The sequence below is a fragment of the Oncorhynchus gorbuscha genome, linkage group LG02 (assembly GCF_021184085.1).
Source record: "Oncorhynchus gorbuscha isolate QuinsamMale2020 ecotype Even-year linkage group LG02, OgorEven_v1.0, whole genome shotgun sequence".
Taxonomy (NCBI): Eukaryota; Metazoa; Chordata; class Actinopteri; order Salmoniformes; family Salmonidae; genus Oncorhynchus; species Oncorhynchus gorbuscha.
Window position 1 is genome coordinate 13,982,169 of NC_060174.1, and position 22,656 is coordinate 14,004,824.

The following is a 22,656-nucleotide window of genomic DNA, read 5'->3' on the forward strand; positions in this document are numbered from 1 at the left end:
ACTACCACAATAAGCCTGACTAACCGGTGTCACTTTAACCATACCTACATGTACATACTACCACAATAAGCCTGACTAACCCTGGTGTCACTTTAACCATACCTACATGTACATACTACCACAATAAGCCTGACTAACCGGTGTCACTTTAACCATACCTACATGTACATACTACCACAATAAGCCTGACTAACCGGTGTCACTTTAACCATACCTACATGTACATACTACCACAATAAGCCTGACTAACCGGTGTCACTTTAACCATACCTACATGTACATACTACCACAATAAGCCTGACTAACCGGTGTCACTTTAACCATACCTACATGTACATACTACCACAATAAGCCTGACTAACCGGTGTCACTTTAACCATACCTACATGTACATACTACCACAATAAGCCTGACTAACCGGTGTCACTTTAACCATACCTACATGTACATACTACCACAATAAGCCTGACTAACCGGTGTCACTTTAACCATACCTACATGTACATACTACCACAATAAGCCTGACTAACCGGTGTCACTTTAACCATACCTACATGTACATACTACCACAATAAGCCTGACTAACCGGTGTCTGTATAGAGCCTCGCTCATTTTATAGCCTCGCTACTGTATATAGCATGTCTTTTTACTGTTTTATTTCTGTACCTACCTATTGTTCACCTAACACATTTTTTGTACTATTGGTTAGAGCCTGTAAGTTAGCATTTCACTGTAAGGTCACTGTGCACCGAACACCTGTTGTATTTGGTGCACGTGACAAATAAACTTGATTTTAAAACAAGAGAACAATGTGATTTGTTAATGAGGAGTCAAATGTTACCAGAAACCAAGGACTGTGAATGATTGCAAGCCACACGAAATCTATGAAAACACTTACCTTTAGACTCCCATTTTAAAATGTGCACTTCATGGATGAAACATGCAGAATCATGTGTGTTTCAAGTTTTCAATTAAATGCTTACTTGCAGGTTCCTTCTCGACAATGCAACAAGAGTAAGAAATAGAAAAAGTTACAAATACGAACATAAAGTAAATGGATCAGTAGAATATAATAAACATTTTGTAACGGCTGTTGGAAGGAGTGGTACGTGTTCATCTTTATTAATTAAACTGAACACTGATTAACAAAAACAACAAGAATAAATGAAACAAGAACAGTTCTGTCTGGTGCAGACAGAAAACAACTACCCACAAAACTCATGTGGGAAAAAGCTACCTAAGTATGGTTCTCAATCAGAGACAACGATAAAAGAGCTGCCTCTGATTGAGAACCACACGGCCAAACAACAAAGAAATACAAAACATAAAAACTGAACATAGAATGCCCACCTTAGTCACATCCTGGCCTAACCAAAATAGAGAATAAAAGCCTCTATAGCCAGAGCGTGACACATTTCAGCATAACTTTAATACAGGAAGGTACAATTTATAGAACAGTATTTACAGGTGTTTCAAATGCGCAGTATTTCATAATAATAAGAGTCTGGTAGCAGTAGTTGTGATGTGTGTGTAGCATGTATGCATCAGTCAAAGGTTTGGACAACACAACTACTCAAAGGTTTTTCTTTACTATTATTTTACAATGTAGAAAATAGTCAAAATAAAGACATCAAAACTATGAAATAACACATATGGAATCATGTAGTAACATAAAAAGTGTTAAATGAAAATATATTTTATATTCTTCAAAGTAGCCACCCTTTGCCTTGATGACAGCTTTGCAAACTCTTGGCATTCTCTCAACCAGCTTCACCTGGAATGCTTTTCCAACGGTCTCGAAGGAGTTCCCACATATGCTTATTACTTCTTGGTTGTTTTTCCTTCACTCTGCGGTCCAACTCATCCCAAACCATCTTAATCCAATTTGTAAGTCGCTCTGGATAAGAGCGTCTGCTAAATGACTTAAATGTAAATGTAAATGTTAATTGGGTTGAGGTCGGATGATTGTGGAGGCCAGGTAATCTGATGCAGCACTCCGTCACTCTCCTCCTTGGTCAAATAGCTCTTACACAGCCTGGAGGTGTGTTTGGTCATTGTCCTGTTGAAAAACAAATGGTAGTTTACATTTACATTTACATTTAAGTCATTTAGCAGACGCTCTTATCCAGAGCGACTTACAAATTGGTTCTACTCAGCACAAACCAGATGGGCTAGCGTATCGCTGCAAAATGCTGTGGTAGCCATGCTGGTTAAGTGTGCCTAGAATTCTAAATAAATCACTGACAGTGTCACCAGCAATTCCCCTCCACACCATAACACATCCTCCTCCATGCTTTACAGTATGAAATACACATGTGGGGATAATCCATTCACCCACATCGCGTCTCACAAAGACACGGCAGTTGGGACCCAGCAATTAAGGTCCTTTTCACACAGTCTGCTCTGAACAGTTGATGTTGAGACGTGTCTGTTACTTGAACTCTGTGAAGCATTTATTTGAGCTGCAATTTCTGAGGATGGTAACTCTAAAGAACTTATCCTCTGCAGGGTCTTCCATTCCTGTGGCGTTCCTCATGAGAGCCAGTTTCATCATAGCTCTTGAAGGTTTTTGTGACTGCACTTGAAGAAACTTTCAAAGTTCTTGACATTTTCGGATTGACTGACCTTCATACCTTAAAGTAATGATGGACTGTCATTTCTCTTTGCTTATTTGAGCTGTTCTTGCCATAATATGGACTTGGTCTTTTACCAAATAGGGCTATCTTCTGTATACCCCTCCTACCTTGTCACAACACAACTTATTGGCTCAAACGCATTAAGTGTCACGCCCTGATCTGTTTCACCTGTCTTTGAGCTTGTCTCCACCCCCCTCCAGGTGTCACCCATCTTCCCCATTATCCCCTGTGTATTTATACCTGTGTTCTCCGTTTGTCTGTTGCCAGTTCGTTTTGTTTCGTCAAGCCTACCAGCGGTTTGCCCCACTACTCGGGATTACCAACCTCTGCCTGACCCTGAGCCCACCTGCTGTTCTGGTGCCTTACACCCTCTCTGAATTATTGACCCCTGCCTGCCTTGACCTGTCGTTTGCCTGCCCCAATTGTAATAAACATTGTTACTTTGGCAGTCTGCATTTGGGTCTGACCTTAAACGTGATATTAAGAAGGAAAGAATTTGCGGAAATTAACTTTAAGAAAGCACAGCTGTTAATTGAAATGCATTCCAGGTGAATACCTCATGAAGCTGGTTGAGAGAATGCCAGGAGTGTGCAAAGCTGTCATCTCGGCAAAGGGTGACTATTTGAAGAATCTCAAATGAAATATATTTTGATTAGTTTAACACTTTTTTGGTTACTACATGATTCCATGTGTGTTATTTCATAGTTTATGTATTCACTATTATTCTACAATGTAGAAAATAGTATAAAAAAGTATTATTTTTTAAATTAAATTAGTAGGTGTTCTAAAACTTTTGACCGGTAGTGTATGTCTGTGTGTGTGTGTGCGTAGGTAAGTGGATGTGTTCTAAGGTGTGGAGAGTCAGTGCAGTTAGTCCAGTTCAGCTCTGTGCCTGTTGGTATCAGACCTTATGCTCTTATACGGTCTTGACGGAAGCGAGTGAACAGCTCACGGCTGGGGTGTGTTGGGTCCTTGATGAAGCTGCAGGATTTCAACTGGCATCGTTTCGAGTAGATGACCTGGATAGGTGGGAGCAAGGTCCCAGTGATGTACTGGGCTGTCTTCACCACCCGCTGGAGGGCCTTGCAGTCGTGGAGGGAGCAATTCTCATAGCAGGCCGTGATTCAACAAGTTGCAACCACTCAGGACGCTCTCGATGGTGCATCGGAAGTGGAGACGCTGTTGCGCCCTCTTGACAAGAGTGGTGGTGTTGTCAACAATCAACAATCAACTTCTTTGCTTTACTGACGTTGATGGAGAGGTTGTTGTCATGGCACCACAATGACAGTTCACTTACCTCCTTGGAGTTAGTGTCTCGCAAAGCCATGCAGTCATGGCTCGTACCTGTGTTAAGGGTCAGTGTGGAGGAGGTGCTGTTTCCAATCTTCACAGCCTGTGGTCTGCCCTTCAAGAAGTCCAGGATCCAGTTGCAGAGGGTGGTGTCCAGACCCAGGGCTCTGAGCTTGGTGTCACTTGGGTTGCAAAAACCTCAATGACTCAATGTGCTTTGAGAGACTCCATTTTCCACTCTATTAATGCAAAATATCAGTCTAAAATGTGCTCTATTTTTGAGCTGTAAAATTAAACGCCTATGCGTAATAAACATGATTAAACTGTAAACATTTAGTGTTAAAACACATTTAGTGTTTTACCGCTCGAGTTAGTTTATTGTAAGTCGCTCTGGATAAGAGCGTCTGCTAAATGACTTAAATGTAATGTAAATGTTAAGGCATGTGCTGCCCAAAGTCCTGATATGACTGGATACAGTTTTAGATCCTGAAAGCAGGCAGATGAAGAAGAGCAAAGACACGGACCATTCGAGGCTTCAACATGATAAAGTCTGAACTGACCAGATGCCGGGTATGCAGAAAACAATGAGCCCTCGAGCAATAAAGCCCTTAAATTGAATTGTATTGAGAGAGAAATATCGCTGTAGGCCTAATATAAATTAGTCTTCGTCGTGACCCTTGGCTTTAAACCCCTTCGACGCGCTGGACATTAGCCCGCATTAAGTTCTGTAGAAAGCTGATTTGAGGAAGAGCAGCTGGGGGGGTTATACCTTCTCGCTTTAATTGCTTTAGAAAGTGTACCCACAAAGAGACACTGCCCAGATTTGCCTCCCGTTTACGTTCTTATTTCCATCAGTTCACAAATTAATCCGATTTCTCTCGCAGACCCAAATACTCCGTGATATATGTGATGACAAGGGGGTCGGCTTGAAGGAATAAAAACGTTACCCAAAATAACAACAAACAATGAAACGAATGCATTCATACGAATTAACTCCCAATTCAGCTTTATTGATGCATTGCCAAACGTGTTGTCGTTATTTTCATTAGGTCTATTAACCCTATAGATAGTCTAATTATCACTTAATAGGCTTATTAGTTGAATATTGAAAATTACTATTAGGCCTAAATCATTGTCATCATTATAATAAGGGATTATCATGGCTATTAAGTCACCAAGACCCATCAAGACTCAAATCGGGAACAATTGTTTTCGACAATAAATCAAAGATTTAAAACAAGAGAATAGCAAAACATTTACATTTACATTTAAGTCATTTAGCAGACGCTCTTATCCAGAGCGACTTACAAATTGGTGCATTCACCTTATGACATCCAGTGGAACAGTCACTTTACAATAGTGCACCCATTCTGATGTTGAATAAACCTCTCATTAAAATGACTGGCTCTGCCTAGATCATTGTTGTAGTAGATAGACCTAATATGATAAAGTATCACAAATAAACATGATTCATAGAGATATTGAACAGTCCATCTGTTGCGCGTAATGATCTCCAGCGCGCGCAGTAACTCGTCCTGCCAACCTGCTCAATCCACCAGGCTATGCCAAAACGGTTTATTCATTCCACAACAATTTAATATCGTTACCACTATTTGCATCATAAGTTTCCCAATTGTCTCATGTAGTCAATCAAGATGTGAGAATTGCACGACCTACAAATAAAATACAACAACATATTCACCTAGAGTGTATTTTAAAAATAATTTCTCCGGCATAGTTGTTATTGACAATTCACCTCTTGGCTGGATTGTGACTGTGTCACGAGTGCCTACACGTTTTCTTTCCGTGTAAAGTCGAAACTTCTACGTATGAATATAACCATAGATCAAATTGAGTGTAAGACCCCCCCCCCGTCACTTTCTCTCCTCTTGGAGAAATTCAACAAAATATGCAAGCACTACATTAGAAGGCGACCCTTAATTCCAGCCTAAACGGGTTTTCTCCAGAATAAATCGTTTCTAAAAACCTTGAAGGAGAGAGGGACATTATTGTTTTAATCCTCTTAGTAGCAGTCATTTTAAGACCGTTTTTGGGAGGCTGAAATGGCGTCTTGTCTCTGCAATCCTAAACTAAATCCCTTGGGTCCGGGAGAGTTTCTAAAGGCAGCACCCTAGCATCTATTAGCCAGCTCTCCACCGCAGTCTCCTCTGCAAGTGGCTCGACAAAGTCGAAAAGCAAATCAAATTAAAGCATGAGTAACTTAATAGCCCTTTAAACACCTCAAACCCAGCATGCAAACCATTGTAATTGAAAGCGTCATTGAAGCCATTGGCACTTCTTGAATGAACAATCATAAATTCTTATTTACCACAGATTTGAATGAACCCATTATTAGTATTATTATTGCTATGATTATATGTAGGCTATTATAATGTTACATGTGTTTACAACATGACATGGAAGATTTTAGTCAATATTCCGTGTTCCATTTGAAAATAGACTGCACATTGACCAAATATATACACACAGTAGGCTACAAAGGACCGACATGCAAAACAATTACCAAATGTATATTTGAATTAAGATAATGAGTCTCAAGGAAACACATATTTCTGCATATCAAAATATAGACTGAGCAACATGCGGGTTTCCCCAATGCATGACCTCTACGTACAATTAAAAGTTTATGGCCTAAGGAAATGAAATTAAAATATGTTGGTGTAGGCCTATATGGCGAGAATAATAATAATATTGATATTTTGATAGGCTTAATTATACTATGATTATAACATTAATGTCCAGGAAATTATAAATAAATTAATAGTTTAAATCGGTAATGAGAAAGCTTGGAGTAGAAGAAACCTCTTTTGGTTGACACAGCAAAGATCCATTTGAAATCCTGCATGACCTCACCAGGCGCTCGAGCTCCTTAAAGCCCATTCGTCGTGCGCGAGCCCGTTAGATGGCAACTCTCGGTATTCTCAAACGACTGGAGAGTGAGAGCACCGCGCACGACGAATGGGAAAACGGACTACAGTATTCCTGAGGAGTTTGAGTTTTAAAAAATGAGTATACAGGACTAAACAGCACGGAATTGAGAAGTAATATACAAGGTGATACTTTGAAAGCTAATATTCCATTTGAAAATAGCCGGACATAGGCTATAGGCCAAGGCCCCACGGGCAGCGTACATAAGAGGTAAGAGCTTTTTGAAAGGCATGCATCTGTATAAACAATCAAGTTGGACCTGTTAGTAAAGTAAAATGATGTGTGTCTGTCACAATTCCAGTTTTATTGCATTTCCTTGCAACTTTAAACCTCTTCCATTTAAACATGGGAGCAATATATTGCCCGGGTCTTCTCATTATGTATGGAATGCAAGCATTTCGCTACATTCGCATTAACATCTTCTAATCATGTGTATGTGACCAATAACATTTTATTTGAAAAGTCTAAACTGAAACTTAGACTTCAACATTATTTCATGACATTTTTTAAATCTCCGGAATAGTTTCTTAATTTAAATTATCCACGTCTACCGGGGGTAATTTTGGGCAAAACTTGAAAAAAGGGTCGATGTAGAAGAAAGAGTGTGTCGCCTGTACAGGCATATCAGCGGGCCGATATTTAGCCTCTACTGTGTTTGGGATAGAACTAAATCCACGGCAATTAGCATAATGACTGTTAAATCAGCTCCCCGACTTTGTCCACATCGAGAGATTCATATTTTTAGTGATGAAAATTATTTAAAACCTCAATAAAGCAATTGTAAACAATATGTAGGCGACAGGCAATGACACTTATGAGGAACAGTCATATTCAAAAAAGGACATTATTAAATCACACACACACACCTAGTAGTTGAAACCTATTTGCACCTACATTAGACGAGTAGCCAACAGGCGTTCCCTATGCATATATTTAACCTAAGCCTCCGGGTTGTGGGGCGGGAGCCGCCATAGACCAGGAGAAACGGCTCCCATGCAACTCCAGTACTCAGGGAGCTAAATAAATATTTTGATAAGCACCTTCTGTCCCGTTCCTGGCCAAAGTAAAGTGTTCCCTAATGGCCTATGGCATATTCCAGTTTATTGTAAATCATTGCATTGTAAATAATAATAATAATAATAAAATATATGACAGTAAAAAATAAGCCTATGATTTAAGTCTGTATTTTAGGCCTATGATAATCTCTGTAAATTTGTACTGTATTATTATCAAGACAAAAAATTAGACAATTTATAATAGGTATAAATTATAAATCAAGATATGTATAGCATTCAGACATAGATCTTAGTAAATGTTCATGCTCCTGCATTTGGTGACAATAAGAACGTGACTTTATGTAAGGTATATCCAGGTTATCAGCGTTCATTCTGATTATTATTATTATTATTATTATATTAAGCTTTTATTACAAATTTTTATGTAACTTCGATCATTCTACATTTCTGCATGATCAATTACACGCTGAAATGATAAGGTCTTGATAGCGATCTGATACTATGATTTTGGTACTGTATTTAGCTTTATTGTTGGGGTACAAATTCCCGCTGTCACCCTTCGGGCTTTTCATTCCCAAGAGCATATAAAACAAAATAATACCGTCGGCTGTATAATCTTTTCGACATACGTTTCAACTCGATGTAAGCCTACTAGACGAATAAAATAAATACATCCAAAAGTGGCATATTTTAATCCACATTTTTGAGGGATTAAAATTATATTCAAACAAATATTATTGTAGGCCTAGATAGTTTTTACAGAACTGTTAAAAAAAATGAACGCAATATGAACGCACATGAAGCTAGACCAACTTGTTTCACAATGAAATAAAACACTAAAACATGATTCGTTTTGACTTGTTTAATTCTCAGGATGCGATTAAATTCGGAACGCACTGACCAACTTCTGATGTATGTGGTAGGTAGCCTTTTCAACAGCAGGCTTGTGGCATTTTCTATCGTAATCTATAGGCGTAATCTGTGTAAATAAAAATGGTTAGTTATGCTATTATGCACGCTATTGTGCTACACGTTATGGATAATGACAATAATTAGGCAATTTATAGGACTCAATGAAAATATTATAATATCATTTACTAAATGGGTCTGGTCACACCAATTTATTTTGTGTGTTTTTTCAGAGAAAAGTCCCTGATTAATTTCTGATCATTGTGTAGTTTTCTGTTGACGTTTTTAAATTCCGCTAGCGCTGAAGGGGACCTATAGTTTGCCTATTTAGTAGGCCCACGTCGCTTAGCTATTCAGGCACAACGTCAAGTGCGACATTAAATTAATGAATATCAATATCAGCATTAATGTTGCGATAACACAGGAGAGTAGGCTAATTATTTCACACAGCCCCTCGGGCTTTAGTGGGGGGGACTCTCATGGGAAGGACTGGTTAAATAGCGAGCTCTCCGTGGGAAAAGGGGTTTATAGGTTTAGTGGCTGGCTAGGTTTCTCAATGCCGTCATATAATAATGTCACTCTCAGCTTGAATCTTCTTAAAGAAACATATTTACAGTTATAGACATATAATAACTGATGTAATATTGGATCATGTCCAAATGCAGCTTCACCATTAGGATATTTGAAATCCGCTACTGACAGTTTTAATAAAATGGGCGGCAGGTATCCTAGGTTAGAGTGTTGGGCCAGTGATTGAAATACCTGAGACGACAAGGTGAAAAATCTGTATGTTGCCTTGAGCAAGGCACTTAACACTAATTTGTTCCAGGGGCGCCTTACTACTATGACTGACCCTGTAAAAACACATGTCACTGCACCTATCCGGTGTATGTGACAATAAAACACCTTAAATTAATGGAAATAGAAAACGAAGTTTAATATAAATACATAGCCTGCATAAATACAAGTGTAATACAAAAATGTTCGATAATAGTTTAACATTTACATTACATTTAAGTCATTTAGCAGACGCTCTTATCCAGAGCGACTTACTTGATGTTTAAATCTAGGCCTATATTTGCAGCCCAATAATTGCTTGCAGGTACATAAATCAAACACTGATATTACTGGTTTGACTAATTCAACAATAACGAATTGTTTGAAACAACAATTTATCCCTCTGTATTTACAGGTGACGCAGCCATGCAGCACTACGGAGTGAATGGATATTCTCTCCACGCCATGAACTCACTAAATGCCATGTACAATCTTCACCAGCAGGCGGCGCAGCATGCCCAGCACGCGCCCGACTACCGGCCGTCCGTGCACGCGCTCACGCTGGCAGAGAGACTGGCTGGTAAGAACTGGTTGCACATTTATTCATTCTACTGCGTAAATCTGTCCATAAATCAGGCTATCATGCTGTGTGATGGACAAAAATTGTCTTATGTTCAAAATGTGTTGAGTTCAATGCAATAAATTGTTACATTGTTTCAGAAAGGCTTATTGATAATCACTATATGACCTGTTCCTCAATTAAATTGGCCCAATCTCTTTTCCTTCAACGGCTGCACATTTCAAGACATAATCCTCGAGGCCCGGTATGGCTCCCAGCACAGGAAGCAGCGACGCAGTCGCACAGCCTTCACTGCCCAGCAGCTGGAGGCCCTGGAAAAGACCTTCCAGAAGACCCACTACCCAGACGTGGTGATGCGCGAACGCCTGGCCATGTGTACCAACTTACCAGAGGCCCGTGTGCAGGTGAGGATACTACTTAGACAAAATAAATAAACTATTTCACCTGCATCTTAACTTTCAGTATTGGTTGTGTAGAAGAGGGGGAGTGTGGGTGATGAAGAGAAATGCTTACTTAACTGTCTTCATTGCTGGGGGAACATAGGACCATGCTAAAGATCTCCAACGTTGCTGGGGGAACATAGGACCATGCTAAAGATCTCCAACGTTGCTGGGGGAACATAGGACCATGCTAAAGATCTCCAACGTTGCTGGGGGAACATAGGACCATGCTAAAGATCTCCAACGTTGCTGGGGGAACATAGCACCATGCTAAAGATCTCCAACGTTGCTGGGGGAACATAGCACCATGCTAAAGATCTCCAACGTTGCTGGGGGAACATAGCACCATGCTAAAGATCTCCAACGTTGCTGGGGGAACATAGCACCATGCTAAAGATCTCCAACGTTGCTGGGGGAACATAGCACCATGCTAAAGATCTCCAACGTTGCTGGGGAACATAGCACCATGCTAAAGATCTCCAACGTTGCTGGGGGAACATAGCACCATGCTAAAGATCTCCAACGTTGCTGGGGGAACATAGCACCATGCTAAAGATCTCCAACGTTGCTGGGGGAACATAGCACCATGCTAAAGATCTCCAACGTTGCTGGGGGAACATAGGACCATGCTAAAGATCTCCAACGTTGCTGGGGAACATAGGACCATGCTAAAGATCTCCAACGTTGCTGGGGAACATAGGACCATGCTAAAGATCTCCAACGTTGCTGGGGAACATAGGACCATGCTAAAGATCTCCAACGTTGCTGGGGAACATAGGACCATGCTAAAGATCTCCAACGTTGCTGGGGGAACATAGCACCATGCTAAAGATCTCCAACGTTGCTGGGGGAACATAGCACCATGCTAAAGATCTCCAACGTTGCTGGGGGAACATAGCACCATGCTAAAGATCTCCAACGTTGCTGGGGGAACATAGGACCATGCTAAAGATCTCCAACGTTGCTGGGGGAACATAGGACCATGCTAAAGATCTCCAACGTTGCTGGGGGAACATAGGACCATGCTAAAGATCTCCAACGTGGCTGGGGGAACATAGCACCATGCTAAAGATCTCCAACGTTGCTGGTCTCAGCTGCTTTTTTTGTTGCTTCTGGCCATGACAAGTGGATGTTTTTGAGTTCTGCTGTCAAGGACTTCAAATGCAATTCGTTAAAATGATGTTAGTGAGATTTTTTTTTTTAATTTACAGGATTGACACACCAAAGCCATGTAACAAATCACCAAAATTGACATTATCAGAAGCCTTGGCTATTAGAGAATTATAGTTTATTACAAAGTGATGAAATTGTGTTTATTACTGTATAACAACTGAAATCCGTCCTCTCACCAGGTGTGGTTCAAGAACCGCCGCGCCAAGTTCCGCAAGAAGCAGCGCAGCCTGCAGAAAGAGCAGCTCCAGAAACAGAAGGAGGCCAACAGAGAGGGAGGTGACGAGGAAAAGGTCAAGACCACCGACCCTTCCACCCAGACATCTCCATCTCCATCCTCCCTCTCGGAGACCATGCGGCCCCAGCCTGCGGAGATGAGTGTGGAGGTGAACATCACCTCCCCGGAGGCCTCGGACAGCGAGTCGGCTGCAGAGGACAACGGTGAGGGAGATGAGGAGCTGAAGTGGGAGAGGCTGCAGGATACTCAGCAGCATCAGCATCAGGGGGAGGTGCAGCAGGGGGGTGCAGGGCTGCAGCCGGGAGGAGGATCTCCATCCTGCAAACGCTTCAGCCCCACACCAGGTGAGAAATCCCATAGACAAATGGGCCATTAGACATATGTATTTATTATACTGTAGATGCACATATGTCAATTTTTGTTAGTGTGCTCATCCCTTATCTGCAGGACTTCAATGTATTCTATATTATTAGGAATTAGTCTTGAAAGCGGAAAAATACATCTTTCTCTCTAAAATAATAAAAACTATAACCTCTCTCTATACTATATAATCTCTCTCTCTCAGACTCTCCCTCCCTCCCCTCCTCTAGCGGTGGCGGTGGCAGCAGTGTGTCCCAAGGCTCCTACGCCTCGTCCCCCCTCAGCCTCTTCCGTCTGCAGGAGCAGTTCCGCCAGCACATGGCTGCAACCAACAACGTGGTCCACTACCCCTCCTTCGACATGGGTACCCCCTCCTCCCTGCCCTACCTGGGCATGAACGTCAACATGCCCTCCCCCCTGGGCTCTCTGCCCTGCCAATCGTACTACCAGTCTCTGTCCCAGGCATCCATGTCCCAAGTGTCCATGTCCCAGGCCCAGCAGGTGTGGAATTGCCCCTTGACGAGTCTCCAGGCCCCTCCGAGCAGCCTACCCAGCCTCAACAGCAAGACCACCAGCATCAAGAACCTGCGTCTGAGGGCCAAGCAGCACGCTGCCTCCCTGGGCCTGGACACGCTACCCAACTGACCCCCTGGACACGCTACCCAACTGACCCCCTGGACACGCTACCCAACTGACCCCCTGGACACGCTACCCAACTGACCCCCTGGACACGCTACCCAACTGACCCCCTGGACACGCTACCCAACTGACCCCCTGGACACGCTACCCAACTGACCCCCTGGACACGCTGCCCAACTGACCCCCACAGTCAGATGTTATGACCCTTTCTACAGACTGGACATTATAGACACTGCATCAGTTCTGTACACTGGGACTGCATGGGACTGGACATTACAGATACTGCATCAGTTTTGTACAATGGGACTGCATGGGACTGGACATTAGATAAGAACCCTACCGGACTATACTTATTTGACACCCTTGCAGGTGAGATACATAGACCCAGTGCAATCTCACTACTATACTGAACAAAAATATAAATGGAACATGTAAAGTGTTGGTCCCATGTTTCATGAGTTCAAATTAAATATCCCAGAAATTTTCCATACGCACAAAAAGCAAATTTCATGGTCAAATTTGTTTGCATCCCTGTTAATGAGCATTTCTCCTTTGCCAAGATAATCCATCCACCTGATAGGTGTGGCATATCAATAAGATGATTAAACAGCATGATTATTACACAGGTGCATCTTTTTCTGGGGACAATAAAAGGTCACTCTAAAATGTGCAGTTTTGTCACACAACACAATGCCACAGATGTCTCAAGTTGAGGGAGTGTGCAATTGGCATGCTGACTACAAGAATGTCCACTAGAGCGGTTGTCAGAGAATTCAATGTTAATTTCTCTACCATAAGCCACCTCGAACATTGTTTTAGAGAAAAAAAAGAAAAAGTAATTCTGACTGGTTAGGCCTGGCTCCCCATTGCCTTCCCAGGCCCACCCATGGCTGCACCCCTGCCCAGTCATGGGAAATCCATAAATGAGGGCCCAATGAACTGATTTAAATTGACTGATTTCCTTATATGAACTGTAACTGGGTAAAAATCATTTAAATTGATGCCTGTTCGGTTGATATTTTTGTTCAGTATACTTCCTACCAAACCAGTTGGATCAGACTTCAAATGCTACACTCCTAAATCACAAAGCTGTCATCTCATATGGGGCAAATGCATTATGACCGTCCACAGTATATCTGATGATCTCAACACTAGAAGTGGTGAGGGTGACCATAATATTAAAGATGAGCTTTGCATGCATCCTGAGACAGAGATTACAACATCACAAAGATAGAAATGGTACAAAGATTGAATCAAGATTCCAGCCTCAGATGAAAACTCCCATTCAAATATTTACAACAGGACAGACTGGCCAGTTCAATAGCCTACAAATCCCACAATGCCCTGCACCTGGCAGATGGACAGTACTTCCTGTTTTAGTGCTACCCCCTCCATGTTTGTTTCCATCCCATCTTTTATATTATTATACATTTATTTAACTAGGCAAGTCAGTTAAGAACAAATTCTTGTTTAGGGGGAGAACGACATATTTTTACCTTGTCAGCTCGGGGATTTGAACTTGCAGCCTTCCGGTTACTAGTCCAATGCTCTAACCACTAGGCTACCCTGCCGCCCCTACCCTTCTTGGTTAGGGAGTGTAAGTTGGTGTCTCCTTTTGTGTCGGAGTACTTACAAGAGACATTCAACCTATTTTTGAATTGTTCCATTGTGGCTTAATGCAAAGGACCCCCCAGTAGAATGAGCCAATACCTGCTCGGTACAGATTAGTCTATGGAATCCTACAGGGGGAACAGAGCGACCTTCAAATATGAAACTGTTCAACCTATGTTATGTTCACCTGGGTGCCAGAGGCTGTTTCTGCGTTCAAGAGCGTTGGTACATCCTTAAAAAGACAAGAAAAAAAACTTGGTGTTGTTGACTAAAGCAGAAACGGACTGGCACCCAGGCCATAGCTACAGTATATGCATTTAATCATTGTAGATACCAGACGTGTACTTGTCCATTTTTTACTTAAATGAGAGTCATTTATCTGTTAAAATGCAAGGGAATAAACCACATGTTTGAAGACTGATTGGTTAATGAGATTATTATTTTAGAGGTTTATTAAAATTATGCAAATTACAATTTATGAATGGTTTTAACCAAACAATTTTGTGAACACATCACAGGCTACAGAGTACAAACTGGTTTGAACTCTTGCATTGTATGGGGAAGACGGCTTTAAAACTACTGTATCGGCACAAGAGTGCACACACGTACGAACACACACACACGCACCGCACACAAAGACTTCCTAAAAGTTACAACTTTATGAGAGACCATTCAGTATGAAATTAATACAATACAAACAACACAGAGCAAAAATATAAATGCAACATTGTGTTAAAGGATTCGTTTTTTCCGTTTATGTTTTGGCGGTTGGACTTTAGCAGGTATAGAGAATTAGCACGTAGGGCACGCAGATCGGTGTCACCTCGTTAGTCAGTATGTGTTTCACCTGTGCTGGTTGCCACAGTGGGGAGTGGGGAGGTGTTTCGCCTGTTCTGTCCCAGGTGCTATTTAAGCGAAGCGTACCAGTTGTTTGGATAGATGCGGAGGATTAACACTGTTAGTTGGCGCTATCTATTTTGAGTTCTAAACAAACAATCCTTTATCCGACTTTGTTTTGCTTTACCTTTTTGGTTTGCTTCCTGTCTTTAAGTTTGGTGTGAGTTTCTTTCGTTTGCCTCTTCTTGTGCAAATTTAAAGGGCGTTCATGGTGGTCTTCTAGGTTCCAGATGTTGTTGCTAGTCAACTTTCAGTGGACACCCCCCATGTGTCTTTCAGAACCCCTCCTAAAACCCCACCCGTTTTGTTTTGGTTGTTGGTCAGTGACTGTTAATTCCCCCTTCTGTTTGAGCAACATTGTGTTCTTGCTGGGGAATGTAACGAAATGTGAATGTGTTTTCTTGAGCTAAAATATCCCAAAAATGTTCACATACACACAAAAAGCTTATTTCTCTCAATGTGTGCACAAATTAGTTTTACATCCTTGTTACTCAACATTTCTCCATTGCCAAGATAATCCAGCCACCTGGCAGGTGTGGCATATCAAGAAGCTGATTAAACAGCATGATCATTACAGGTGCACCTTGTGCTGGGGAGAAAACGCTACTCTAAAATGTGCAGTTTTGTCACAACACACTGCCACAGATGCCTCAAATTGAGGGAGCGTGCAATTGGCATGCTGACTGCAGGAATGTCCACTAGAGCTGTTGCCAGATAATTTAATGTTAATTTCTCTACCATAAGCCCCCTCCAACATTGTTTTAGAGAATTTGGCAGTACATCCAGTACGTCCTCACAACTGCAGACCATGTGTAACCAGCCCAGGTCCTCCACATCCAGCTTCTTCACCTGTGGGATCATCTGAGATCAGCCACTCAGACTGCTGATGATGAATTTCTGCACAAACTATCAGAAACAGTCTCAAGGAGGCGCATCTGTGTGTTCTTCGTCCTCACCGCGGTCTGACTGCAGTTTGGCGTCGTAACTCACTACTGTGGGCAACGCTCACTTTTGATGGCCACTGGCACGCTGGAGAAGTGTGCTCTGCATGGATAAATTCCGGTTTCAACTGTACTGGGCAGATAGCGTGTATGGCGTTGTGTGAGCAAGCCGTTAGCTTATGTCAACATTGTGAACAGAGTGCCCCGTGGTGGCGGCGGGGTAATGGCCTGCCCATACCATAACCCCACCATGTGGCACTCTGTTCACAACATTGACATCAGCAAACTGCTTGCCCACACAACGCCATACACACACTTCGTATTCCAAGTCAGTGTAAGCTACGGCCAACAAACACGATGGCAATTTGAATGCACAGAGATACCATGACGAGATCCTGAGGCTCATTATCGTGCCATTCATCCGCCGCCATCACCTCATGTTTCAGCATGATAATGCATAGCCCCATGTTGCAAGGATCTGTGCACAATTCCTGGAAGCTGAAAATGTCCCAGTTCTCACCAGACATGTCACGTATTGAGCATGTTTGGGATGTTCTGGATCGACGTGTATGACAGCAGGTTCCAGTTCCCGACAATATCCAGCAACTTCGCACAACCATTGTAGAAGAGTGGAACAACATATTTTACAGGTCACAATCAGCAGCCTGATCAACTATGTGATAGAGATGTCACGCTGCACGGGGTCAAATGGTGGTCACACCAGCTACTCTGGTTTTCTGATCTGTGCCCCTACCTTTTTTTTAAGGTATCTGTGACCAAACAGATGCATATCTATATTCCCAGACATGTGAAACCCATAGATTAGGGCCTAATGAATTTATTTCAATTGACTGATTTCCTTATATGAACTGTAACTGAAATGGTTGAATTTTGCATTTATATTTTTGTTCAGTGTAACTACGCATCCCTCCCAAATACATGATCACTGTTAACACAATACACAGTTAACTTTCCATGTTACGCAAACATGCACAGAGCTGAAGTCCTGGTTTCAGGACTCTTCTCAAACAGAACACACACACACAGCCCATGCCACTTGTCCACCGAATGCAGAGTAACTAATCCTAAAGGAAATGACTGAAGCACAGTGTCAGGCTCTAAAGAGTCCCCAATCCCCTTCCTCCACGTCCCTTCTCGGCCCTGTCAGTCAAGGTTTGGCTACACCGAAACAGAATGCTTTGCCATAAGAAGGATTACCTTGGGTTGGGATATCGATGGATTAAGTAAGAATAGAATAAGATGAAATAGAACTGAAAGGGTTCCTAGAGTTCACCATGGTCCACCCTCAACCCATAAAATCAGAAATCGCTGTCCCACTTATGTAATGGAAGGATATCAAGTTGCAGAGTACATAAAAACGATTTAAAAAAAATAAAAATAAAAACTTCCTCTGTCATTTCAAATTTTTTGTTGATATTAAAAATCCTGCCAGAGAAATATTGGGTTGTTCAAGCCTGTGATTATGTGGTCATGTTACGTTAATCAGTGGGGTTTGTGTATGTACACACATTTGTATATCACGAGTTTGTGTGTGGACTGGTTAATGTGAATGCTGTGTGTGTGTGTGTGTGTACACGACACTGCTAAGCCGCCGAAGGAAGGTTTCCATGAGCTCTTTGATGTGTATCTGGGTAATGTGCTATTAGGAGGGATTTTCCTAGTTGACAGCTCAGAGAATGTGTGGATGGAATTGCGATGCCAGCAGTCTAAGAGAATGTTGGAAACAGGATTAGGCTCATATTCTGGCAGCGCCTGTCACTTCATCAATGGGCTAAGGTTCCCTGGGTGACAGCCCTCCTTCTCTGCCCAGCTAAAACCTTTAGTGGGCCCATAAAGGGAGTGAAAGAGGGGGGGGGGGGGGACACAATGATTAAATGAATGGTGCGCTATTATTTGGGTTGTGCTGGGACTGTGCTGGGATCAGGGGGGGTATTGTGTTGGGAGGTCTAGGGGGGCATGGATTTGGAGGAAGGGGTGGGGAGGGGGTACTGGATGAATGACTGGAGTCTGGGAAATTATGCTGCATTCATAACATCTCGTAAATTGGTAAATACCAGCAAGCGACTAGGAAAAATCCACTTGAACACCCCTCAAACGGGTACATTCTAGTGGGAAACATATCTATCATCTCTGAGCGTTGACTTCTCCCACATCCTAAACTCTGACATGACATATTAAAAGGAAATGACCTACATAACAGCATTTTTGGCATTTAAATGCAACAAAAGATTATTTATAAAAACAATCCATTCTGAATTTTTAACACTTAATCGTTTACGAGCATGACAGCTGTACTTTCAGTTCATGGTTGACGCAGCTCGTTTGCCATCAGCGTTCAACGAGTTCAAAGCCCGTGAAGGCACAACAGCCCGTGAAGGCACAACAGCCCGTGAAGGCACAACAACCCGTGAAGGCACAACATATTGCGACCCAGTTTACAAGCAGTATTTCCAGAGTTTCCCCGATGCCACATTACACATGCACACACAAAAACACAGACCTGGCTGTTCATAAGGGAGGGCTGTTACACTGATGCTATCGGACACGGAGGAGGCAGGCAGTGTCCCCATAAGGAGAAACCGCAGCAGGTGTATGGTGAAGAACAGTGTCCTGTGAATGTTGACTTCTAGTAAAACATTCCCTTGTATCAAACTATCAATCATGCATGTAATACATTTGTTGTTGAATGATGAATAGTTTCATACACGTAGTTGTCTGAGCTTTATAGCGGTCTGAATAATCCAGTGATCTCAAATCACTGATGTTTGGTCCATTCAGGAAAGTCAGTAGTGACCAATTAGATGAGTTGAGTATACAGATGTAGGATCTGAATTTGATCACCCTGTTGCAGGATAATTTTCCTGCAATGCATGTCCTTTTCAACGTGTAGGGTACTTGGAAGTAAAAAAAAAAAAAAAAAGGTTTCTGAAGGTCATATTTTCCACTGATATTTCAGACTTGATTTTCCCTTACGAATGCATTAACCTCTACAAAAATGTCCATTAAATTATAAAACCACATTTCCTGTTGCTGCAGGATTATTTTCCTGCTGTAGCAAACGAGCTCAAATTATGATCCTATGTCCATACTCAACTAGATGGTTTGTGTCAAATTTACTCAGATCGTTTACTTGATGGGATGTGTTTCTCCATATGACGAGAGGAAATAGAATAGTTCATATAACAAACAATGAACAGACTATATAAAAATATGTTTTGTTACAAACACACGGATAGATGCAGTGAAATGTGTTGTTCTACAGGGTCTGCCATAGTAGTAAGGTGCCCCTGGAGCAAATTAGGGTTAAGTGCCTTGCGGAAGGGCACATTGACAGATTATCAACATATTTTCTTCCCAGGTTGTCGGCTCGGGTATTCGAACCAGCTTCCTTTTGGATACTGGTCCAACTCTCTAAGCGTTAGACTACCAGCCATGACTGCAGGATTACTTCACAGACTTCTCCGCTGAGAATGAGAAAAGTCACCATGACAGGGGTCATAGGTTAGCGATGCTCCATTCAGCACCACCCACTCTACCCCCACAAGGACCGGGTCCATATGCCTGGGACTCTTTGCCAGTGAACTTCTCTCTACATAGTTCTCCTTGTTTAACACTAATGCTATCTGAATATACAACCACTTTTGTTATAAAGACACAATCCCACACATGACCACTTGTTTGCATTCAGCACAGGTCCTTAGAATTAGAACATCTTAGTTACTGAGGATCGGATGCTGACTCTCAGCACAACTCACTCAAACTCCATTAATTTGTTTCCTGACTTAATTTATTAAAATAAAAAAATTCAGACTTTGAACGTTACAGGATGTAAAAGTCGGCATACCGGATGCATTTCTGCCTACTTGAACAGCAATAGATGAGATAAATATGAAAACAGGAAATGACCACAGGAATCGAAAGAACATTGCTCAGAGATGCACAAAAACGATATGACATTCAAAAAGGGTGAATCTTTCCATTAAGCAAGATCACCCCAACAAAAAAAAGTCTACAACCTCTCCTCACAACTTGACCTCACAAGCCTGGACTTAAAACTATGACTTCAAGGACAGAAGAACGTCAAAAGGGTTATTAATGTTAGGCCTGGTTAAGGTCTACTTTCCTAGACCTGCTACTATTTTCCCTTTAAAGCAGGGGTCCAACTCAATTTCTGGAGGGCTGTACGTCTGCTGGTTTTAGTTATGTCCTTTCAATTTGTGTTCAATTAAGACCTAGACAACCAGGTGAGGGGAGTTCCTAACTAATCAGTGACCTTAAACTCTCTGGGATGTGGGACAGTAGCGTCTCACTTGGCCAAAAGCTAGAGAAAATGCAGAGCGCCAAATTCAAATAAATTACTATAAAAAAATCAAACTTTCATGAAATCACACATGCAAGATAGAAAATTAAAGCTACATGTGTTGTGAATCCAGCCAACATGTCAGATTTCAAAAAGGCTTTTCGGCGAAAGAAAACGATGCTATTATCTGAGGATAGCACCTCCACAAACAAACGAGAGAAAACATTTCAACCCTGCAGGCACGACACAGACAAGAGGTTTTTGGCATTGTTAAGGGTCAACCATTCAAAGACTCAATCAAGGACACTCAGTGACAGTTGTGCTTGCTTCGTGTGTATTGCTGTCTCTACCTTCTTGCTCTTTGTACCATGTTTTGTGCTGCTAACATGTCATGTTGCTACCATCCTGTGTTTCCTTGTGTTGCTGCCATGCTACATAGTTTTCTTAGGTCTCTCTTTATGTAGTGATGCGTGTTTTGTCCTATATTTTAAATTGTGTGTTTTATTTTTAATCCCAGCCCCCATCCCCGCAGGAGAGCTTTTGTCTTCTGGTAGGCTGTCATTGTAAATAAGAATGTTCTTATTTGACTTGCCTAGTTAAATAAAAGTTAAATAAATAAAATACATACACACAAAGCCATGCTCCGTTTGTTTTTATGACATAGGCTTTGGTACAGCTGTCTAATAAGAATTGCCTAGTTGCCTTGTCTGTTCTAACAATTCTCACAGGCAAAGTATAATGATTCAAGTGATTGCTCGTGATGCACGCCCCTCAAACTATACAAATGTAACATCCTGAGCGTACCAGACTTGAAACAACGATACAGACGTAGCTGTGCCATTCAATGTATTATATGAGCGGCACTGGTGCTCCCAAGTCAAAATTCCACAGGTCACATTTATAAGTGTGTGTTCCCAAAAATAATCAATAGAATTTTTGTTTGCTGCACACCTGAGAGTTCAAGGCGCCACTGCACATCGGTTGAAAACCACTGCAATAGAGCATCACCAATACCAACTGATCCTAGACCTGCTACTGGGCCAACTTCTCCTACAGAAGAACCAACAAGACCACCAGCGGCACATAGCAACTCCCAGGTCTGCTCACCAGTTTGAAACAATACTTTCACAATACAGTGTAAGGAGTTCGACAAGTTCTATAATTCTCAGAACTACAGACTAGCATGCAAAAGCTAAATCCTGCTCTGAAAAGTGGACGAGCCGGCCTGTATCTGCAGGCTTCACTAGCAGCTCCTCAGCTTTGTACAGCCGAGATGCTCTTCTTTCTCCCCCTGACTTGGATGCTAATCCTGACACGCACTGTCTGCATTTTTGACTGTATGTGTTTAAGCGCATTTGCAGAGCATTTATCTCCGCAATGTAAACCAATTTGGCTAAAAGGGCTGCATGCCAAGCATGCCGCCAGAGGGAAGATAGGGAAAACTCTCAAACCTAGCAGATTGTGCAAGAGGTGCAAGTGATGGTGAGGTAGTGAGAAGAGAGGGAGAGGAGGACGAGAAGAGGGGGGGTGTTGATGAACGCCTGAAAGCAGCAGAAAAAGGGAAGTGGAACAAACTTTAGAAATAAATAAGTGTCCTCTTGTCCAGAGTGGAAGCTTTTCAACGTTGGAATAGTGGCTCTTAAAACCATTAGAATCTGGATCACGGAATTGTTGAGTCACAGAATCTTAGGAAATCATTCAGAACTCTCGGCTAATCCCGTCACAGAGAGATTTTCAGGCAAATACTTTCAAGATATCCCAGCCCCTATGCAAGAAGAAGCACAGTGCCTGGGCTGGTGCATTGAAGCTCCCATATGCCACTTGTGCTACTCCATGTACACCTGTGTCAGCTGTTTGGTAATCTCCCCCATTCTGCTCCTCC

At 42.0% G+C, this 22,656-nt stretch overlaps 1 protein-coding gene across 1 annotated transcript; it reads left to right on the forward strand.

Moving 5' to 3' along the window:
- The first annotated feature begins 6,863 nt into the window (after positions 1-6,863).
- Positions 6,864-13,494, forward strand: LOC123991239 (diencephalon/mesencephalon homeobox protein 1-B-like). The gene is made up of 5 exons (XM_046292630.1): positions 6,864-7,085; positions 9,993-10,157; positions 10,383-10,561; positions 11,950-12,349; positions 12,571-13,494. Exons 2-5 carry the CDS (start codon positions 10,004-10,006, stop codon positions 13,008-13,010), a joined length of 1,173 nt encoding a protein of 390 aa, XP_046148586.1. The 5' UTR covers positions 6,864-7,085; positions 9,993-10,003; the 3' UTR covers positions 13,011-13,494.
- Positions 13,495-22,656: the final 9,162 nt, after the last annotated feature.